Genomic DNA, 23019 nt, shown 5'->3' with positions numbered 1-23019 from the left:
AATGAACATGTCTCCATAGAGTTTTAATCATAACATTGGAAAGACTCAATATTTCATCAACCCCATGACCAATCATAATTCCAAACATCCTACAGTGCAGGCTGAGTATTTGTGTATGTGTGTGTGTACCAACACACACACACATATAACTACATATTAAAATATATCTATATCACATGAAATATATAATGTGTGTGTATATATATATACATATATATAATGCAGACATACTTTCTACATACATACACAAAGGGATTTATTTTGTTTGATTATTTATGTTTGTAACAGGTTTTGTTTTTCCTGATTTCCCAGTGTGGGGTGGAAGGGGAAGGAGATGGAGTGGAGAGAATGTGGACCTGGAATAAAGAGGAATAAAAAAGGAAAAAATAAAAATAGCTTAAAAATGCACTGTAACTTTTGGGATACTCTATACAATAAATAAATGGGAGAGGCTTTGGTGGGGGTTGGAGGCAGGACAAAGTGAAAGAGATCTAGCAGCAAGGGGGATCCTTCATTTAGAAAGTAGCCCTCTAGCAAAGTTTTGAAGGAAACAAGGGATTCTAAGAGGGGAAGGTGAAGTGGTAGTGCATTTCAGGAATGGGAGATGGCTGATGTTGGAAGGGGAATAACATAATATAGTTGGTATACTGAAATAGATTTTCTCAGTAATCAAAGGGCAGGCATCTCTAAGCAATTTTAAACTTTGGGTAAGCAATGGATTGTAACTCTGGTTCCCTACTTGATTTAGAAAGAATACAACTATACAAAGTAGTTTACTTTTGGGGGGTTACTTTTGTTTTATGGAAATCTATTTCATTCAGTTTTTATATAAGAGACTGCCAACTTTTGTTATTTGGGTCCCTTAAGTTCTTAGATACGTCTATGTATTATGTCTAAATGAGTTTGCAGAATAGGATTTTTATCTCTAGAATTAAATATGAGTGGGACAAACTTTTAAATGAACCTTTGCCTTTCTCAAGAGTTTTAATTTAATCACATCATGTAAGTTATCTTCAAATTCATACTAATCCATTTATTTATTTATTTATTTATTCATTCATTCTTTCATTTTTTGAGCCCATACCTTCCGTCTTGGAGCGGTAAGGGCTAGGCAATGGGGGTCAAGTGACTTGCCCAGAGTCACACTGCTGGGAAGTGTCTGATATCAGATTTGAACCTAGGACCTCCCATCTCTAGGCCTGGCTCTCAATCCACTGAGCCACCCAGCTGCCCCCAAATTCATACTAATTTAACTGGACAAGAAAATGAAGTAAAATGTTTATATACAAAAGCCTAGATGCCACATGGCTAGTTACCTAATTAACTCCTATCAAAATTCTGGCTTGGCTGCTTCTCAAAAGAAATAGTAAAGGTGTGTTTTAGTAAGGAAGGAACAAAAAGGATATGTAATTATATGATCTAGCATAATTAGAAAAATAATTGTAATACTTGGGTACTTTGTAAAAATGCCAACATATATATTCAATGTCATCTTGCTTGTAAATTTTTCCCAAAGAGAAGCAAAAAATATCCCAATTAGTCTCCTGGATTTTTTCTCATTTAGTATGTAAAAAGAGAACAAAGGAAATATATATACATATATATATTTCTTTTTATGGAAGTCTGGATGTGGAATGTCTACTAGGGAACAAACAACTAGTAGAAACAATTAAAATGCAGTATCAGCAACAGATTTCAGTTAGAAAATCTGTCTTGCTTTTTAATGCAAATTAACTACCCACCATCCAGCTCCCACATGTCATCTATTCTTTGGAGTTTCTACTCATACTCATAAAAATAACATGAATTAAGCTTTGGGTAGTGAAATTAAAGCTTATGCAGCAAATTTTGCATTATTCTAGCCCTTTGCACAGAGCCTGGCATACGTCAGGAGCTTAAATACTTGTTGATTTCCCAGGTCTCTCCATAAACTCTTTACGGTCAGCAAGTTTATTACCTAAATCTAGCTGCTACCCCTCTCTCTAATGACCTAAGTAGAAAAATGGTATTTAAAACTCATGTTATTTTTTTTCTTTAGACTTCTCTTGTTAATTACTGTAGATCAAACCAGTTAACAAATTCACAATTTCTTGGCTCTCCTTAGGAATTTCAAAAAAATCAAAGAAAGACACTTATGATCTAGTTCACGTGTCCTTAAATGGAATGCTATCATCACTAAGTATGATTTATCTTATTCAGCTTTTGTTATGCACACTATTACTAAGACTTAGTGATCCTACCCTGGTCTCTGGGTAATAGTCAACCTCCTGGGCCAAGGAATGTTGGCAAATCTGCACTTGTAACAGGGGGAGGGAGGTTATACTTTCCTCACTGTGTGTAGATTTTTCCAGAAGAGTTGGGGAAAAGATGACAGGAGAAAATGAAAATCAGAAAAATATGATCAATTATCTCAATTGGCAAGATCTAAAAAATTGTTAAGTTTCCTTGAGGAACCCCTAACAAAAAAAAGGGCTATTGTCAAGAACCTATAGGAGAAGAGAAAGGAGGAAAGGCAAGCTAGTGGAGCCACCATTTGTATACTGTTGGGGGGGGGAGGGGCTAAGCTTTATAAATATTATTTCATTTTATCCTCACAACAATTCAGGGAGGTAGCTGCTATTATTTTAATTTTACAAATGGGGAAACTGAGGCACAGAGGTGAAGCAACTTGCTCTGGATCACACAGCTAAAGTGTCTGAGGCTGGTTTTGAACTGAGGTTCTTCTTGACTCCAGGTCCAGCACTCTGTTGGCAAGGCAAGCATAAGAAAGCAGTAGTTTGGTTTACCTCTCTTCTAGTTCCAACACTTGTAAAAATCCAAGTAGGGCCAGAGAGATAACTAATAAATTACTGAAAAGTACGTTGCAAATTTTTTTTAAAGTATATTATCTAAATGAAAAAGTCAGACATATTTCCCTTAAATTAAAAAAAGTTTCAATGGACTAATAATAATTTACAAAAGTATCTGGCCTTTTGCTTCTAACTTCCCAAGTCATACTGTACTATGTAAAACATATATAGATTGGTAAGAACTATTTTTTTCTTAATATAGATTTCTATAAAATACAAGGTTTTGTGACTCCTTTTCAAAATAATGCTCCAGGCTGCTGAAAGGTGATGAAAGAAAAATGATGATATTTCCATTTGGTGCCTGTAAAAAATAGACTCGAATACAGGACTACAATCCCCACGAGCCTTTGCTCCACTTCCCCAGAATGCCTTGTAATCTCACCTGGGCGGAGATCGAGAAGGTATTTAAGCTGATTCAAAGGCTTTTGAGGGGCTCTCTTGGCTCTCTTTTGGACTTCCATTTTGGAGCAGATGCGTCTCTTCCGTGATGTGAGGTTATTTTGTCTAGGCCTCTGGCCTAGGCACATGTTTCTTACTTGTATATTCTTTAATCTTTAACCTCTAATAAACCTCTAAAAAATATAATACTCCTTGCAGAGAGAAACTAATTTCTACCTGCCTCAGATGCCTCAGTCTCCCCGTCTCCCCTAAATTTTAACTGTTACATGCCTGAGAAAGGAGTATAGTCAAGAATGATAAACTCATTGTAGAATCAATACTAGATCCTATTTATTATTGGTCTGAGAAAGATACTTGGGGAGAGGGCAGATTGAGGGAGAATAGATGGAGGAAGGGGGATAATCTTGAAAAAAAAAACAGTTAAAACTAAAAAAGTCAAACCAAATATTCTGAAAACTTCAGAAAACTTCAGAAACAGAGTTTGAAATTGTAATAGGATATTCTACTTAAGTCCTAAATATCTAGAAAAATTCATGGAATCGTAGACTTATAGCTGGAAGGTACCCTAGAGATCATTTTCAGAAAAGGAGACCGAAGTCTAAAGAGTCCAATGACTTACCTAAGGTCATACAGGTAGTAAGGAGTAGAGCAAAGGATTTAAAACCAGTTCTAACTCCAAATCAAGCACTCTTTTCACTTCATCTGGGTATTTGACGTGTTTTTATAAAGTTTTATTAATCAAGAGAAAAGTACTTTGTCTAGGAATCCAATGTACATAAGGATTTATTTAAAATAATGATATTAAATAATAGGTCTTGGAGCCCATTTTATCACTGAAGCAATTTTTGTTACTTTCTCTAGTTAAGCCCTTTAAATACACACACACACACACACACACACACACACACACACACACACACACACACACACACACCACCCCAGAATTGGAAGGGATCTCGAAGGTTATTCAGTCCAACATATACTTGAACAGAAATCTATAACCCTGACAAATGACCTTCCAATCTTAACTCAAGACTTCCAATGGAGGTGACTCTTGCATTGCAGGGCAGGCCATTAAGCTTGAGAACCGCTCTAATTATTATGAAGTTTTCCTTGAGTCAAGCTTAAAGTTGTCTCTAATTTTTATCTACTGCTCCTAGTTCTGCTCTTTAGGATGAAGCAAAATAAGTTTAATCTCTGTAGCACACAACAGTCCTCCACATGCTTGAAGACAGTAATATGATTTACACCTCCCCTTCAGTTGCCCTGTTCCATCATAAACATCCCCTAGCATAGGCTCTCTGGTGAAAATGGGAAAAGATTTCCAGAGATGGAATGAAATACAAGCCACAACATCGACTCTAGGACATTTTTCTGAAGTATCACTTCTTCAGTGGGATGAGAAGACTGACCACACATACTATCTCTTTCTAGTCATCTTGAATTTGGACGGAAATTACTCTACCACAACTTTATTAGTACTAATTTAAGTATTTCCAAGAAATTTCCAAGAAATCTCTTGGCCTTAATTCTAAGAAGTATTTCTACATACCTAAGAAATGCTCTGGATAACTAAATTAAAAACAAAGTCATTTTATTTTTGTGCCTTTAGCTTAACTTGCTTTAGTAACTTCATGGATTTTTAAAGAAATAACACTGCAAAGCTGTGTTTCATTTTTGAGCTAGACAGCAAGGATGAAAATCTATAGTCTATAGCTGTAGAGGGCGAAAATTTGGGAGGAAGAGAAGATAGGGAAGAAGGTTCTCTAATACAAAAGGAGAATGAATAGCAAGTGACATATGACTTGCAGGCTAGACTTACCTGGTACCTTGTCAACAGATGCAAAAACAGAACGCTGCACAGTTGGATCACTGCTGCCACGGCGAGATTGTTCATAGAATCGGAAAGGCAGGTGCTGGTTTGAAGCTGAAGTAGTGAGTGTAAACCCCATGACTTCTGTTGAAGGCTGGATTGGAAGGTCCAGGAGTGCTAGATTTAAATAACATGGCATTTTATTAATAAAATCACAGGTGGTGAATAGATGAAACTTTGTGTTAAGCCAAATCCATGGGTACATAATACTTGATCACATTTGAGGTGGAGTATCTAATAACCAAGGCACATTATAGTCATTTTGTCAAAGCACAAATACTCCCAGTTAACAGAAAGTCTATCTTTCTTATGATAACAATAACAATAGCTTACCTTTAAATAGTGCATTAAAATTTACAAACCACTTTCCTCACTATAACCTTATGAGGTAGGTAGTGCAAGTATTATTAATGTTATTTACAAAAGACAAAGCAAAACCCTTGAAGTACAGGGCAAATTAAATCAATTACTGAGGGTCATGCAATTAATAAGTCCAGTTGAGATTCCACTATACTATTTTATAAATAAATAGTCTATTGGCCTGAGAATCTAGAGATCTGGGTGCTAGTTGAGACTCTTCCTGAACCTGCCAAGAGCTCCTTTTCTCTGACTAGTCAACATAAAAGTCTTTATTTCCCAAAGCTTGGGTAGTTTTTACATTTCAAACCCTAAAGCACATCTAACATATTCAGCTCTAAAATTATTTAAGCCAATGTTGCTAATCGTCACTTCCAAAAATAAATATTACTGTAAATCAAGGCTATTAGAATTTTTAAAATCTATTTTTAAAATACCCCCTTAGTATAAATTTTAACAGTCACTTTACAACATAATTCCGATTTTAAAGAAAATATTTTATGAGTCAGCTATAAGAAATTATCTTAAAGAGAAAATTCTCCTAGAAAAAATCTTAAAAGAAAGGATTGAATGATTTAAGTAATTTCTTGTATTACAAAATGCTTCTGTAATGATTTTGTAAGCCAAGTTTTAGTTAAATGGAAAATAATATGATAGAAGCAGTCAATAGAATAGCAGATTAATAAAGTAAGGATGATAGTGAACCCCAGTAAATAACTAAATCCATGAATATTCATAAACTTAGGCCCTAAAGTATTTTTTTTTGGTAATTTTCAGGGTATTAATTTGAGAAAGCACTGCCAGATAGGCTTAAAACAATAAAAAAACTATACTACACAACTCTTTCGTTCTTGAACTGAGACGTGATTAGACAACTTGAGAAAATCTGTGAGGTTAGGAGTCTACCTCAAAGACTTACCAAAACAAATATACTGTGGTTACTTAACCAGGAATCACCAAATGTCCCAATTTCTTTAAAAGATTTTTTAAACACAAACAAGTAGATTTTCTTTACTGAATGTATGAAATTAGCCCATTTCCTAAATTCTCTAAAATTCCCCTGCAATAGTACCATATCCCATTCTTATAGAACTCAATTAGCTAGCACCGATTTGGAAGCAAAGAGAATTAAGGAGGAGAACTAGGTCTGTGATTTTATCAATATAGGGAATAGCTGAAGAAAATCCCTTCCCCAGGGTGGATCTCTGTAACTGTTCTGTAACCTATAATGTTAGACGTTTGGCTGTGAAAATGAGAAGTCAAGTGACTTGTCTCAAGTCAAGGGTAATGTGGCCCAACAGAAAAAACACTGGGCTCTAGAGTTCAAATACTGTTTCAAAACCTTATTAGCTAAGTGATCTTGTCAAGATCCTAGGGACTCAGTTTCCTGATCTGTAAAATGAGAGTTGGACTAGACAGTCTCTTAGGGAGTCTGTTTCAGATCTAGATTCATGATCCTGTGTTTCAGAGGTAGAATCTGAACATAGGTCTTCCTGACTTTGAGACTAGCTTTGTGCCCATTAAGATACACTGCTTCTTAATAGAGGACTTCATAAACAGCAAGAATATCTATCCACTAAGAATGTATTTCACTGTGTTAGTAGATCAAAGCAGATAAGAACCTGAACAAATTTGTTTTGATAAGGAAGTTATTTTTTCTATACTATCCAGATGAAAAATATTTTTTACCCAATCTACTTTTGCAAATCAATATCCCAGTTGGTCATCTTGGGCCCAAGGGAAGATGTGTCAGCCCTTCTCCTCCACATCTTAGAGAGACTATCTAATGCAATAGAAGTTTGTTGGAAATTCTGATTTGTACCTTTCCATTTTCTAAGTAAGCAGAATTAAAATTTTGCTACTAAATTGAGTTTGTTATCTTATAAAAAAATACAGTTTTCAACCACAGCCAATCAGCAGCTTCAATACCTTCACAGTCCTTTGCTATGTCAGGAGAAGGAAGATATTCTATTACCAAAACAAAACAAGAAAGCTCTGCAGATGATCTACTCACCAGCAATACGCTGCATCTTCATACGCCGGGCCTGGATACGACCTTTTGCTAAGCGTTGCTTTGCAATAATACAGCGGATATGATCAGAAAATACAAAAGTAGCTTGGAGAATGGGGAAAGGTTTAGAGTGAGGGCTGGAAGCAGGTTTGTGAATAATAATGTTCAGAGCTCTACTATCTTCTTCTACTCCAGTCACCTGCATATCCTGTAGGAAAAAAGTCATCCAATTAAGTTTATAATATGGTTGCATCTCAAAGTGCCCAAAAGTCCAATCAACTCTTAGAATAATGTCAAAATCATGAATGCTTATTCAACTGGTAAAAGATCAATTTCTTTTCCAAGTCTAAAAATGTGATTGAGCAAATCCAAGGAAAGGACTTCTAAGGGGGGCAGCTGGGTGACTCAGTGGATTGAGAGGCAGGCCTAGAGACTGAGGTCCTGGGTTCAAATCTGGCCTCAGACACTTCCCAGCTGTGTGACCCTGGGCAAGTCACTTGACCCCCATTGTCTAGCCCTTACCACTCTTCTGCCTTGGAACCAACGCATACTATTGATTCCAAGATGGAAGGTAAGGGTTTAAAAAAAAAAAAAGAAAGGACTTCTGAATACTATGTACAATATGTACAATCAGATGTAATAAAATAACTAAAAATAATCAGTTTGCCTTAAGAAGTTATGGTATACAATATTGCATGATCTTTCTCACAAAAGACTATTTTGTTCCACCATTCTTATCCCTCAACTAAAACAAGGACAAAGTACTTTCAACTGACTTTCAACTGGTTGATTGTTGCAGCAAACAAGTCTGAGGAAGAAATAAAGCAAGAAAGAAATAACCTGAAAATAATTTCCCCTTACTTTCAGGAGGATAATAAGTTTTAGAGTAAAAAGTGATCTCAGCAATCACTTAGTTGAAATCTGACAGACATGAAAATAGAGGTTTAGAGAGACAGAGTGAGATTTTCCCTAGATCACATCAATGGCAGAGCAAAAATTAGAACCAGGGTTACTGGGTACTTTCTATAGCCTGGCATTCTCTCCTTTTAGAAAACAAGACTCTCAGATAGAGGAGTGGTGTGAAGTATATAGAGCTTTACATTTTATAAAATATTTTCCTCAAATCTCTGTGAGATATGCAATACAAATATTGATATTATCTGTAAACAGATGAGTTAAATGAAAATCAAGGAGGTCAAAGGACTTTACATCTCCAAGATAAAAAAGCTGGAAAGGTGAGAATCTGAACTCAAACTCAGATCTTGATGCCAAATCCAGCATCCTTGCTACCCTTCTTGAACATGATTATGTTTGATGGAGCTGGCTGATCTAAGCCAAGGGCTACACCACCCAAAAGTGGAATGGTGATATGTTAGGAAATATGATCATTCTGAAGGCGAGAGGCTGATTATACTTTGTTCCTGGTGATTAGCCATACCTAAATCGACAAATAAAAACCTGATGTAAACTTTAATGTGTGCAAAATGTTATGAAAACCTTAAAGTGTTAGATAAATGCCAGTTAACATATATGTGCAATCTTTTCACAGAAAAACTATACTTCAAAGTTGTTTTTTTAATAGAGAAAGCAGAAATAATGAACTAAGGTCCAAATAATAAATTATCATAGACTATATCATACCTATTCAAATATCTTATAACCTATTTCTTAAGAATGATGTGGGGGTAGCTAGGTGATTCAATGGATTGAGAACCAGGCCTAGAGATGGAAGATCCTGGGTTTAAATCTGGGCTCAGACATGTCCTAGCTGTGTAATCCTAGGCAAGTCAACTTCAACTGCCTAGCCATTATTGCTCTTTTGCCTTGGAATTGATACTCATTATTGAGTCTAAGACAGAAGGTAAGGGGTTAAAAATATGATGCATCAGAGGTTGTTATTTATATGTTAAATTCCATGTACCTATGAAATCTGAAAAAGAACTAAAAGTATTTTAGAAGAATGGATGAAACTAAAAACCTAGAAATTGCTCTAGTACAAAATTTCTGTCACTTTCAGAAGGAAAAAAGATTTAGATTGGAAAAGATTTAGGTATGGTATTGATCTTCAAATATTTGAAGTACTATTGGGTGTAACTCCAGAGGACAAAATTAGAATCAATGGGTAAAAGTTAAAAGGAGCCAGATTTTGGCTAACAACTAAAGTTGTTCAAAGTAGAAATGATTATTATAAGTTATTAAGAACTTATACTATAAGATAATATATTATTGTTTATAAGTTATTAAGAATACTGAATGTAATCTCACTGTAAAAATTCAAATTAATATGCAATAATTTAAAATATTATATTTTAAGAGATTTATTAGTAATCACTAGAAATAAAGGAATAAAAAGATAACAAAATAAAACTACATGCCCATGGCTAATCTACTTGTTCAAAAACCCCATGATCCACCACAGTCACCAACAAGAAGCAAAAGAGTGAAACCAGGAACCCCACCCAATATATCTCCTTATCTATGTCACTATGTAAGGACAGGAAGTCAGTGGGCTCCTGGGAAATGAAGTTTTTAGGGAAACAGATTTCCAATTACACTTTAAAATGTCACATAGCAGCTCATATGAAATATGACAGTGGGTTTGTTTGCTTTATATTAACTGGGCTATTGTGAATTTTGGGGATTTTGGTACTATCTTTAAATGTTCATTATCTATTGTATTACTGTATTATTATTCTGAAAATAATTTGCACTCTCACAGTGGTTCATGGCCAAGTTAAAAAGGAAATGGATCTCATTTTTTCGTGAGAAACCTTTGTATTCTACCTCTCCTTGTCTGACATAGCATGTTGTCACTGATTGGAAGCAATGTTTTTGATTTTTAAAACTTTATTTTTTTTTTTTGCTTGCATGTGCAATATACTATTTCAGTTTTACTTTTTCTCTCCTTTTTGTATTTGAAGCACACACCACCAGAATTGAGATTTTCTTTAATTTTTTTATTTTGCAGAAATATAAGTTTTAAATACATTTGTCCTAATGTCAATGCATACCCAAAAAGTTTTAGTCTATAAAAATTATTCCATTGATTGTTTAAAAAATTATGTGACATTGCTTAATGATTCTGTCTGATTCCCAAAGAAGGGAATACAAAAAGAGCCATTATACAGTGCTAAGAAGCACAAGGTCAAAAAGGACCAAACCAATCCAGGTAGGATTGATGAACTTCTATGCCAAGGCAAGAGGACTTGAACCAGTTTGGGGTCTGAGGCTGCAGCTATTTGACATATATCAGAGGCAGGTCTTTCTCATCCTACATTATAACAAGCACCTCACTTTGGCTGCCTTCTTGACTCCCATAATCTAGTCCCTCTTCTGTCTTTCATAGTGTGGCAAACTTTCTGTAGTCCTGGCTACTAATTGGGTAAGTGCATAAATCACGGTAATTGGACCTTGATTCAAGGACCTGTTTTAGGTTTATTTTCCTTTACTTAGAATTTTTACACATAAGACTCTGATAGTCTATATTTCACCCAGAAGTTATTTTTTCTCTTTTATTTGGATTTTTTTGGGATATTTTTTATTTCTCTTGCTAATTGATTCATATATCTCATAATTCAGCCATGCATTCCTGAGTGATCCCTGTGTTTTTCACTATCCTCCTCAGGGGGAATGTATTAGTATTCTAAAATACAAAGTTAAATCCTTTTTGAGAGTGATTTTAGGATAACACATGCTACCTCTCTAAATACAGAAAGTGAACTGTTTGGAGAAGGTGCCATGAAGATGCCAGCACAGACCACACACTGCACCAGAAGATCCAGAGTGAACTTTGGGATGTGGTCATTTGAAATGTGTGGGTTGAATGCATTTGTTTTGTATGTATACTCTTATGCCAAAGGGGACTGCCCCCTAATTGGCTTTTTGTCAATGCGCCTAGCAATCATTGGTTTTGTTCTCTTTTCCTTTTATCCCCAAATTGCTGTAATTTAAAAGTTGGTTATGTTTATAAGATCCATTGGAGAGACCAGTCTTCCACCGGATTTCAGGGAGGAATGAATAATTGGAAATCTGTTACCCTAAAAACCGCATTTCCCAGGAGCCTACTGAATTCCTGTCCTTACGTGGTGATATAGACAGGGAAATATATTGGGTGGGGTTCCTGGTCTCATTCTCTTGGCTTCCTGTTGTTTACTGTGGTAGATTGCAGGGTTTTTGAACAGATAGATTAGCTATGGGCATGTGGTTTTTATTTTGTTACCTTTTAATTCCTTTATTTCTAGTGATTATTAATAAATTTCTTAAAATATAACATTTTAATGATTATATATTAATTTAAATTTTTACACCCACAAAGACTACTGTGATATTATAAGAGGTATTCTCACATTGACTGGGAGATGAAATTAGATGACTTTTTAGATCCCTCCAAACTCTGAGAGGCATACAAGAAACATGAGCATTTTCAGAACTTTCTGGCACCTTACCTGCAAGAGACCCGCAAACTTGACTACGCCCCACCCTAGTCTGGCAACATCTGGCTCCACCAAACTCATTTGATAAATATCTACAGCTAGAAAACGCTGTACGAGACCTCCATCTTTTGTAATCACTGTACAGGCAATTAAATCGCTGTTATCTGAAAAGAATAAGAGATGGAGATCAAAATGACATGATCTATAATCAGCCCATTACAGCCTAGATTATATAACACAATTCATGTATAAATGAATACCTAACTTTTTAGTTTCATAGAACAAGTCTCTTTTTTAAGTATAATATTTCCCTGGCAGAGAAAAATACATGAAAATGAGAAGGGTTAAATATCTGTCTATCGGTCTATCTATTTATTGGTTTGACATACATGTATGAACACTTTTTGTTAATCTAGGTTGAAAGTACTTCTCAATTTATCTTGTTTATCCAAGATGGCCTTGAAATGTCTTTATCTCAAGTATTATTGAGTTCAATGCAATGGTATTCTTTTGGGACATTCTTTACAAAGAAACATGAACAGGAAACTCAGCTTTCATGAGTCAAACTGAATGCTTTTATTGTGGGAAAAAACAGTCACACAATATCAGTTACTGTAGTATTTGTCTGTACTGGCCCGAACGCTCTCAATATTTGAACATGGTTACTCTCTGAATGGCAGGCTTTGGAAGCTATAAAAATAAAGAGGGAAAAACACCCAAAAATTTGGTTGTGAAGTCAAAGCTCTATAAGCACAGTGGCAAAAATTCATGAGAAAACCAAAAAAGAGCCACTATTAAAAAAAAAAGGAAGTTAACTCATTCGTGGACCTTTCCCTTTTTGGAAATCTTTGGGCAACAGTTTGTATTTGAAGAAGAACTAGATCAACGAACCATGCTTTTTTTCCCCCTATAGTTTAAAAATAGAATTTTTCCTTCAGGGAACTCAAGGAAGCATTGGCTAAATATCAGAGAACTGAAGTCATTTTATATTTCATTTCAATATGACTTGTCAATAATTTGAAGTTATTGCTATTCCACTTTCTAATATTGATCTTCAAAACTGGATTATTTGAAGTGTGTGCAATTATTATGCTTGCATCTGATTTCGTTGTTCTGTCCTGAAGGGAACTTATGTTTAAGAACAAATTAATGCATTAGAAAGGTAGTTAACAAATAATATGAAATGCCACTTTTATCAACAATTTTAGGTTAATAAATAGATCATTCATGAACAGCACAATGACAAATGTGAAAGGGTATAACATAGGGATGAACAATGCCTTATAAGAGGAAAAACCTATTCAGAGTGATAATAAGTAATACATAAATATATAAAATAAATAAATAATAATCAACAGAATTTTGTTCCTCTACTGTGCTCTCTGTATATTCATAAGGATGAAAAAGCATTTCATTTCAAATGGTAATGCAAAAATTGTTTTCAAATGTGTAAACTTGAAGCACATTCCAAATATTTTGTCAGTATTTTAAAAATAAATCAAAATCTAAAGAAATGATTTTGGGTTGGTCAATAGTGTTTTGTGTCTTCAGAATGCCATGTAATGCTAAAAGAGAAAAGGGTGAAAAAGAGAAAATATTGAATTGTTTTTCAATAGCTTTAATGAAGAGGGAGAAAAAGGAAAGTGAGGTAGCACTAAATAAACTGATATTTCAGTTAGGAAAAAAGTGGAAGCATGATTTTCAGTCAGTTTCTAAGAATGTATGTGTAGGCAACAAGTAAGAGACTATTCCTTTACCTATTAATACCTGGTTGGCAGTCTCAGAATAGGAGACAAAGTGCTAATAATAATAATAGGTAAAAAGCACCTTTGGGTAAACGTTTTGGTCCAAAGTCACACCCCAACACACACACATAAATGCAGTTCATTTTATAACAATAATGCTGTGAATGTTAGACCTTAATAAAATATGGATGGCAGTAGTATGCTTTCAATCTTAGAATTTGCGTCTTCCAAAAATACATTGAAAATTTTATGCCTATTACAGTCTCTACAGCCCGGTTGAATTAAGGTTCTTTGAAATCAAATACCTAATATGTACATTTCTTCAACACTGATGTAGCTGTAGTCTAAATCTGTAATACTGCATGTAAATATTCTATTATAACTACAAAGTCTTTCAGACATATGTTGTTAATCAAAAATCAGAAAGTAAACAGCAGTACAACAGATCCTTAGGATTAAGCAAGATTCATTTTGAATTCTCAATACTTTGGGGCTCAAAGTAAAGCCTGACAACTAACAGAAAGCCATGATCATTTCTATGAGCATAAAGGCAGATCATTCACTTTCTCTGAGAAATACTGCAGTAGCATTTCCATAGATATATTTCCATTCCAACTCCTGTTTTTAATAAACACTACTTAACAAAGAGGGAACAAAATGATCAATTCTTGAAATGACATGATGGTTTACTTAAAAGAACAAAAGAGAGTCAACTAAAAAGCTAATTGGAATAATAACCTTAGTAATGGGAAAATATAAAATAAATTCACAAAAAGCATCAGTCTTTATATTACAAACAAAATTCAGCAAGAAGAATTGAAGAAAGAAATTCCAGTCAAAGTTAATTACAAAAACCTGGGAGTCCAGCTACTAAGATGTGTCTACACATAGGGATTATATACAGTTAACTTCAAAAAATTCTTTAGAAAAATAAAGACAGGTCTAAATAATTGGAGAAAAATTAATTGCTCATAATTGGACTATGTTCATGTAATCAAAATGATAATACTACCTAAAAGTAACTTAGAGTTACAGTGCCATACCAGACTACCAGATAACTTTATTGAACAAGAAAGATAACAAAAAGTCAGGAATTTAAAGGAAAATATTGAAAATAAGTGGGAAGAAAAGAGGCCTAGTAGCAGCACTAGATTTCAAATAAGATTATAAAGTAGTTATCATCAAAACCTATTTGGTATTAGTTAAAAAAAGAAACGTTGATCAATGGGAAGGAATATGTATTTATATAGCACCTATAATATACTAGGTACTGTGCTAATAACCTAATAAGCACTTTTTTGATCTTCATAATAACCCTGCAAAATGGGCACTATTATCTCGTTTTACAATTGAGGAAACTCAGGAAGAGGGGTTAAATGATTTGGCCAGGGTCCCATAATTTACTAGTAAAAGTCTGAGGCTGGAACTGTATTCAAGTCTTCTTGACCCTCTGCCCATTGCTCTATCCACTGTGCTTCCAGCTGGCATTAGAACAAATTAGGTACACCAGATAAAGAGCAATTAATTTAGTAGCATAATGTTAAATAACAAGGATTCCACTTACCAGGAGAAGGACTAAGATTCCCTAGATTCAAATCCTATATATAAAAGGGCACACTACCAGGCCTAGAGACAGGAGGTCCTGGGTTCAAATCTGGTCTTGGACACTTCCTAGCTGTGTAATCCTGGGCAAGTCACTTAATCCCCATTGCCTAGCCCTTACTGCTCTTCTGCCCTAGAACCAAGACACAGTATTGATTACAAGACAGAAGGGAAGGGTTAAAAAAAAAAAGGCACACCAGAAACATTAGATGAGCAATATAGCTTTCACAACTGATATGGGAAGAGTTCTTATAAATTAAGGGCTAGAGACCAGTTTTTCCTCCTAAACAAAACCAATACACTTAAAACTAGAAAGGCCACAAGCAAATAGGGAAAAACTTTTGTAGTAAGTTTCTTGGATGAAGGTTTGATATCTAAGATATGTAGAGAACTGATATAAATATGTAAGGGGAAAGGGGAAAGGCCATTCCCTAATAAATATTTGTTCAAAGGACAATCTTGGTCTAGAAACATAAGGGAAGAAAGGAAAGCTATCAAATGCATGAAAAGAATGCTTCAAATCACAGCTAATAAAAGAAATTAATATTAATATGACCCTGAGATTCCTCTAAATGCCCATTATATTAGCAAATACGAATTAAAAAAAAAGGAAAATAAAGGCATAATAATGTACTACTGGTAAAGTTGTGAAATAAAACAATAATTCTTTTTTTTTTAATCTTCATTTTCTTTTTTTTTAAAGATATTTTATTTCACAAATTACATGTAATACCAATTTTCCACATAGGTTTTTTGAAGCTATCAGATACAAATTGTCTCCCTTCCTCCCTTCCCTCACTTTTTTCTTTTTTTTTTAATTTTATAGTATTTTATTTGATCATTTCCATGCATTATTCATTAAAGACAAAGATCATTTTCTTTTCTTCCCTCCCCCCCCCCCCCCCCCCCCGTAGCCGACGTGTGATTCCACTGGGTATCACATGTGTTCTTGATTCGAACCCATTGCCATGTTGTTAATATTTGCATTAGAGTGTTCGTTTAGAGTCTCTCCCTCTGTCATGTCCCCTCAACCGCTATAGTCAGGCAGTTGCTTTTCCTCGGTGTTTCTACTCCCACAGTTTGTCCTTTGCTTATGGATAGTGTTTTTTCTCCTAGATCCCTGCAGGTTGTTCAAGGACATTACACCGCCACTAATGGAGAAGTCCATTACATTCAATTATACCACAGTGTATTAGTCTCTGTGTACAATGTTCTCCTGCTTCTGCTCCTTTCACTCTGCATCACTTCCTGGAGATTGTTCCAGTCTCCATGGAATTCTTCCACTTTATTATTCCTTTTTGCACAATAGTATTCCATCACCAACATATACCACAATTTGTTCAGCCATTCCCCAATTGATGGGCATCCCCTCTTTTTCCAATTTTTGGCCACCACAAAGAGCGCAGCTATGAATATTCTTGTACAAGTCTTTTTGACCATTATCTCTTTGGGGTACGGACCCAGCAGTGCTATGGCTGGATCAAAGGGTAGATATTCTTTTATCGCCCTTTGGGCATAGTTCCAAATTGCCCTCCAGAATGGTTGGATCAGTTCACAACTCCACCAGCAATGAATTAATGTCCCTACTTTGCCACATCCCCTCCAGTATTCATTACTTTCCATAGCTGTCATGTTAGCCAATCTGCTAAGTGTGAGGTGATACCTCAGAGTTGTTTTGATTTGCATCTCTCTGATTATAAGAGATTTAGAACAATTCTTCATGTCCTTATTAATAGTTTTGATTTCTTTATCTGAAAACTGCCTATCCATGTCCCTTGCCCATTTATCAATTGGAGAATGGCTTGGTTTTTTGTACAATTGATTTAGCTCTTTATAAATTTGAGTAATTAAACCTTTGTCAGAGGTTTTTATGAAGATTTTTTCCCAATTTGTTGCTTCCCTTCTGATTTTAGTTACATTGGTTTTGTTTGTACAAAAGCTTTTTAATTTGATGCATTCCAAATTATTTATTTTATATTTTGTGATTCTTTCTATGTCTTGCTTGGTTTTAAAGTCTTTCCCCTCCCAAAGGTCTGACATGTATACTATTCTGTGTTTACCCAATTTACTTATGGTTTCCTTCTTTATGTTTAAGTCATTCACCCATTTTGAATTTATCTTGGTGTAGGGTGTGAGGTGTTGATCAATTCCTAATCTCTCCCACACTGTCTTCCAATTTTCCCAGCAGTTTTTATTGAAATTGAATGGATTTTTGTCCCAAAAGCTGGGATCTTTGGGTTTATCATATACTGTCTTGCTGAGGTCACTTGCCCCCAGTCTATTCCACTGATCCTCCTTTCTGTCTCTTAGCCAGTACCAAATTGTTTTGATGACTGCTGCTTTGTAATATAGTTTGAGGTCTGGGACTGCAAGGCCCCCCTCATTTGTGTTTTTTTTTCATTATTTCCCTGGATATCCTTGATCTTTTGTTATTCCAAATGAACTTTGTTATGGTTTTTTTCTAAATCAGTAAAGAAATTTTTTGGGAGTGCCATAGGTATGGCACTAAATAGATAAATAAGTTTGGGTAGGATGGTCATTTTTATTATATTGGCTCATCCTATCCATGAGCAGTTAATGTTTTTCCAACTGCTCAAGTCTAGTTTTAGTTGTGTGGCAAGTGTTTTGTAGTTGTGTTCATATAGTTCCTGTGTTTGTCTCGGGAGATAGATTCCTAGGTATTTTATTTTGTCTAAGGTGATTTTGAATGGGATTTCTCTTTCTAGTTTTTGCTGCTGAGCTGTGTTGGAGATATATAGAAATGCTGATGACTTATGTGGGTTTATTTTGTATCCTGCAACTTTGCTAAAGTTGTTGATTATTTCAATTAGCTTTTTGGTTGAATCTCTAGGATTCTTTAAGTAGACCATCATGTCATCTGCAAAGAGTGATAACTTGGTCTCCTCCTTGCCTATTTTGATGCCTTCAATTTCTTTTTCTTCTCTAATTGCTACCGCTAGTGTTTCTAGTACAATGTCAAATAGTAGAGGTGATAATGGGCATCCTTGTTTCACTCCTGATCTTATTGGGAATGCATCTAGTTTATCCCCATTGCAGATGATATTAGCTGATGGTTTTAGACATATACTGTTTATTATTTTTAGGAATGACCCTTCTCTTCCTAGGCTTTCCCCTCTTGTTCTAGGATCTTGGGACAGTTTTCCTGGATAATTTCCTCTAGTATTATGTCCATGCTTTTTCTTTTGTCGTGGTCTTCTGGTAGTCCAATTATTCTTAAATTGTCTCTTCTTGAATGATTTTCTAAATCGTCTGTTTTGTGAATAAGATGCTTCACATTTTCCTCAATTTTTTCATTCTTTTTGTTTTGTTTTATAGTGTCCTGCTGCCTTGTGAGGTCACTTGATTCTAGTTGTTTTATTCTGGTTCTTAAAGATTGGATTTCATCTCTGGCTTTTTGGTCGTCTTTTTCCTTCTGGTCTAATTTTCTTTGAAGATCGTCTTTCATCCTCTTTATCTCGTCTTTCATCTCCTTTGCCTCATTTTCCAGCTGGATGATTTTGGCTTTCAGGACACTATTTTCTTGTTTTAGTTCAAGTGCCTCTGTTTCCAGATGACTTATCTTAATTTTTAAGTTCTTTTCCCAATTGTCTTCAGCCTCTCTTAGTTGTGTTTTGAGTTCTTCCACAGCCTGTAACCAATTCGCTGGGATTTCTGGTTCATCATTTGCTGTTCTTTCCCCCTCTGTTCCATTTGGTGAGTAGTAGCTGTCTATTGTAGTTTCTTTCTTCTGTTTCTGTTGTTTGTTCAAATTCACCCCTTCTTTCCTCCCTGTATTTGTCTGTGCTCTTGTTCCTCTCATTTTTTTGTTTTTTGGGGAATTCTATCAGTCTCCCCTGTTGGAGCTTTAACAGAGGATCTCTTGGTGTAGTCTCTGGGGGATGGTTGTTGGGGGTTTGAGCTTTCCTGTCCTCCGGAGGCTTTTGATTGGCTTGTTATCTTCATTTTCTATGCCAGTAACAACTCTAGGATAGAAGGGTATGGGCTAGGCCAGTGATGGCGAACCTATGGCATAGGTGCCAAAGAGGGCATGCAGAGCACTCTCTCTGGGCATGTGACTCCCCTGCCCCCCCACCAGAGTTTGTTTCTAGAAAGGCAGAGGGATTCAGCAGAGCTGCTCCCCACTCTCCACTCCCCCTCTCCACCCTGACTGAGGACATTTTTTCACATCCCCAACCCTCTGCCCAACAGCCAATGGGAAGGTACTGGGGGTAAGGTGGGTGGCTCAAAGTTGGCAGAGCTGGAGGGAAGGGGAGTGCCCTCTCCTTAGATACAATGCTGAGGGCATTCCTCACTACCCCCACCCTTCCACCCAACAGTCCAATGGGAGGGCTTCCTCCCTCCTGGGGGGGGGAAGAAGGGGAGGACACAACAAAAGGGTGCATGTGGCACTCTGTCAGGGGGAACACAGCACATAATCTGGGAGGGGGGCAGGGATAGTACTCAGTCTGGGGGTGAGGCCCAGCACTCCATCTCTAAAAGATTTGCCATCACTGGGCTAGGCACACAGAGTTAAGTGACTTGCCCAGGGTCACATAGTTAGGAAAAGTCTATAGTCAGATTTGAAATCATGTTTTCTAGACTCCAGGCCTAGCTCTCTATCTACCTAATTGCCTATATCAACCACTCTTGACAATAATTTAGAACTCTGCTCACACTAAAATGTGTGTTCCCAGTCAGACCACTACTAAGCTTATATATCTGTTGATACACACATGGCATGCTGCTCCCCTCCCCTTCTCCACAGCACCTGCGGACATTTTTCATATGTCTCTCCCTCTGCCCAGTCACTTAATGGGAACACTTCCTTCCTCTGCTGTCTGGAGTAATGGGGGGGGGGTGATAATAGGAGGCTCCAAGGTGCAGTTTGGGCACATGATCTCTAAAAGGTTCGCCAGTGCTGTTATATACCAAATAATCAAAGGAAGAGGGAAAGGAGCTAGATGTACAAAATATTTATAAAAGCACTTTTTGTTGGAGTGAAGAAGTAGGAACAAAGTGGGTACTAATCAGTTTAAGGAATGACTGACAAATTGTGGTAGACACAATAGAATTATTATGGCGCCTAGCCAAAATGACAAAAAGGATGAATTCAGAGAAACCTGGAAGGACTTGGTGAATTGTATACAGTGAAGTGAGTGGAACTATGAGATTGATTTATACAATGGTCTTAACATTTTAAAGAAAACAAAAAAAATTTTTTTAGGCGTTTAAAGCTTTTTTTTTTTTTGTGCTTCTGAATTAATTTATTTATTCTATTTAGAACATTATTCCTTGGTTACAAGAATCACATTATTTCCTTCCCTCCCCTCCCCCTACATTTCCCATAGCTGACAAGCAATTTCATTGGGTATTACATGTGTCCTTGATCAGAACCTATTTCCATGATGTTGGTGTTTGCATTAGGATGATCATTTAGAGTCTACATCTCCAATCATATCCTCTTCGACCCATGTCATTAAGCAGTTGTTTTTCTTTGGTGTTTTTACTCCCATAGTTTTTCCTCTGAATGTGGATAATGTTTTTTCTCGTAGATACCTCCAAGTTGTTCAGGATCACTGCATTGACACTAATGGAGAAGTCCGTTACATTCTATTGTTTCACAGTGTATCAGTCTGTGTATAATGTTCTCCTGGTTCTGCTCCTTTCACTCTGCATCACTTCCTGGAGTTTGTTCCAGTTCCCATGGAATTCCTCCAGTTCATTATTCCTTTGAGCACAATAGTATTCCATCATCAACATATACCACAATTTGTTTAGCCATACCCAATTGAAGGGCATCCCCTCATTTTTAAAATTTTTACCATCACAGAGAGTACAGCTATGAATATTCTTGTACAAGTCTTTTTCCTTATTATATTAAAGAAAACAATTTTCCATGACTCAAAAAACTATGATCAATGGAATAACCAATAATGTCTCAAAAAGGCTGATGATGAATCATGTTTCCTACCTCTTGAAGAGAGGTTATGGTCTAGCAGTGCAAAATGAAGCATACTTTTTAGATACTGTCTATGTATGGATTTATTTTGCTTGACTACACTTTATTATAAGGGAGAGCTTTAATTTTTTTCCCCTCAAGGGAGGGAATGGGGAATAGTGAGAATGATACTAAAATAAGGAAGAAAGAGTAACAATGAGTCATTAAAAAAACAGAAAAGAACAGATAGAAATTTAGAAATGGACACGGGCAAACAGGGCAGTATTGAACTCTGTTGTGAAATTTGAATCACATCAAGAAAACCAAGTTACAAATAGTGAAAAAGTCATGATTTCACACATAGTTTTCTATTGTTGGGTTGGTTGGTTGCTTGTTTGTTTTTGTATAGGAAAATGTTCATGCTTGTTGATGTTTGTTAAAATTCATAAAACTAAAAAAGGAAAAAATTGGAAAAATTGGAAAAATTGAAAAAAGGAAAAAAGGAAAAAATTACCAATGAGCTAAAATTTTATTTCCCACAGATTATTCTGAATTATGAACCCATTTCATCTGTCACTTTCATATCTTAAAAGGCTTGATTCTAGTAAAGGTGTTACTATGGTGTACTGTTAAGAATAGTAGACTTGGGTCAGAGAAACCTAGGTCTGCATCCTTCCTCAAACATTTACTGGTCATTGTGTGATCCTAGGCAAGTCTCTTAACTGCTATTAATCTCATTTTCTTCATTTTCAAAATGGGCATAATAAAAAGATGTTATATTTATATCATAGGGTGTAAGGATCAAATGGGGGATACTATATGTAAAGTAGTTTTCTAATCCTAAAATGCTACATAGTTGTGAATTATTTATTATTGCTATTGTTCCTAATAACAACAATAAGAAAAACAGGTATTTTAGTATCACTTTTTTAGGTATTTTCTTACTTAGAGCTTGAACCATCATGACTCAAGTGCATCTTCACAGCTCCACTGCCAGTATTGTTCTTTCTTGTATTAAATTTATTTTGGAGATGGTGACATTTTTTGAAATTACAATTTTGGAAAATACCACTGTCAAAATCTATAAGACATTCTAAAGATACTAGAGTGTCTTAAGCAATAAAAAGATGTTTTTATTGTGGCATGAAATAAAGCTTTGAGTTTTATGCCAGAGAAGGTCAGCAATCAGAACCTGAAAAGCTAACCACTCTTCACTGACCCAGGGAATGCAAAAGTATACATAAGAAGAAGCCTTTAATCAAACCAATAATGCACTTATATAAAATACACTTATGAATCATCTGGCTTACAGCTAGGTCATAAAAAAAAATTGTGCAAGTCAGTGTATCAGAAAGGAAAGACTGTGAGAAAGTCATCCATCACCCAAATGTCACCACTCTATCAAAATCCATTATCAAAATGAAAACAGCATTTGTCATTAGGTATAAGAAAGTTACTAATATCACATTTCCTCAGGAAGTACCTTGACTTCTTTGAAAATAAATGCCTTCTATCAGCACAGTTGCAAGCTTGCACAACTGGGATAAGAAAAGAGATTCTTTGTAATGATCTACTCCAAAGCACTGTGCACTCAGCTGCTAAAGTGATTTTTTTTTTAAACCCTTACCTTCTGTTTTAGAATCAATACTAAGTATTGGTTTGAAGGTAGAATAGTGGTAAGGGCTGGGCAATGGTGGTTAAGTGATTTGCCCAAGGTCACAGAGCTAGGAACTATATATGAGGTCACATTTGAACCCAGAACCTCCCTTCTCTAGGTCTGGCTTTCAATCCATGGAGCCACTTAGCTGCCCC

At 35.7% G+C, this 23019-nt stretch overlaps 1 protein-coding gene across 6 annotated transcripts in view; it reads right to left on the bottom strand.

Annotated features, from left to right (window-relative positions):
• CLEC16A (C-type lectin domain containing 16A) overlaps positions 1-23019 on the bottom strand; it is a 248519-nt gene that overhangs the window by 47518 nt on the left and 177982 nt on the right. For all 6 annotated transcript variants that reach the window (XM_056806144.1, XM_056806145.1, XM_056806146.1 and 3 more), the window contains exons 19-21: positions 11935-12086; positions 7493-7697; positions 5071-5238 (exon numbers count right to left, since the gene is read on the bottom strand). In XM_056806144.1, coding sequence (XP_056662122.1) covers positions 5071-5238; positions 7493-7697; positions 11935-12086 — 525 coding nt within the window. The remainder of the gene's footprint in view (positions 1-5070; positions 5239-7492; positions 7698-11934; positions 12087-23019) is intronic.

This window comes from Monodelphis domestica, chromosome 7, assembly GCF_027887165.1.
Source record: "Monodelphis domestica isolate mMonDom1 chromosome 7, mMonDom1.pri, whole genome shotgun sequence".
NCBI lineage: Eukaryota > Metazoa > Chordata > Mammalia > Didelphimorphia > Didelphidae > Monodelphis > Monodelphis domestica.
The sequence above is the reverse complement of the archived record's forward strand: the minus strand, read 5'-3'. Positions and strand labels throughout refer to the sequence as shown.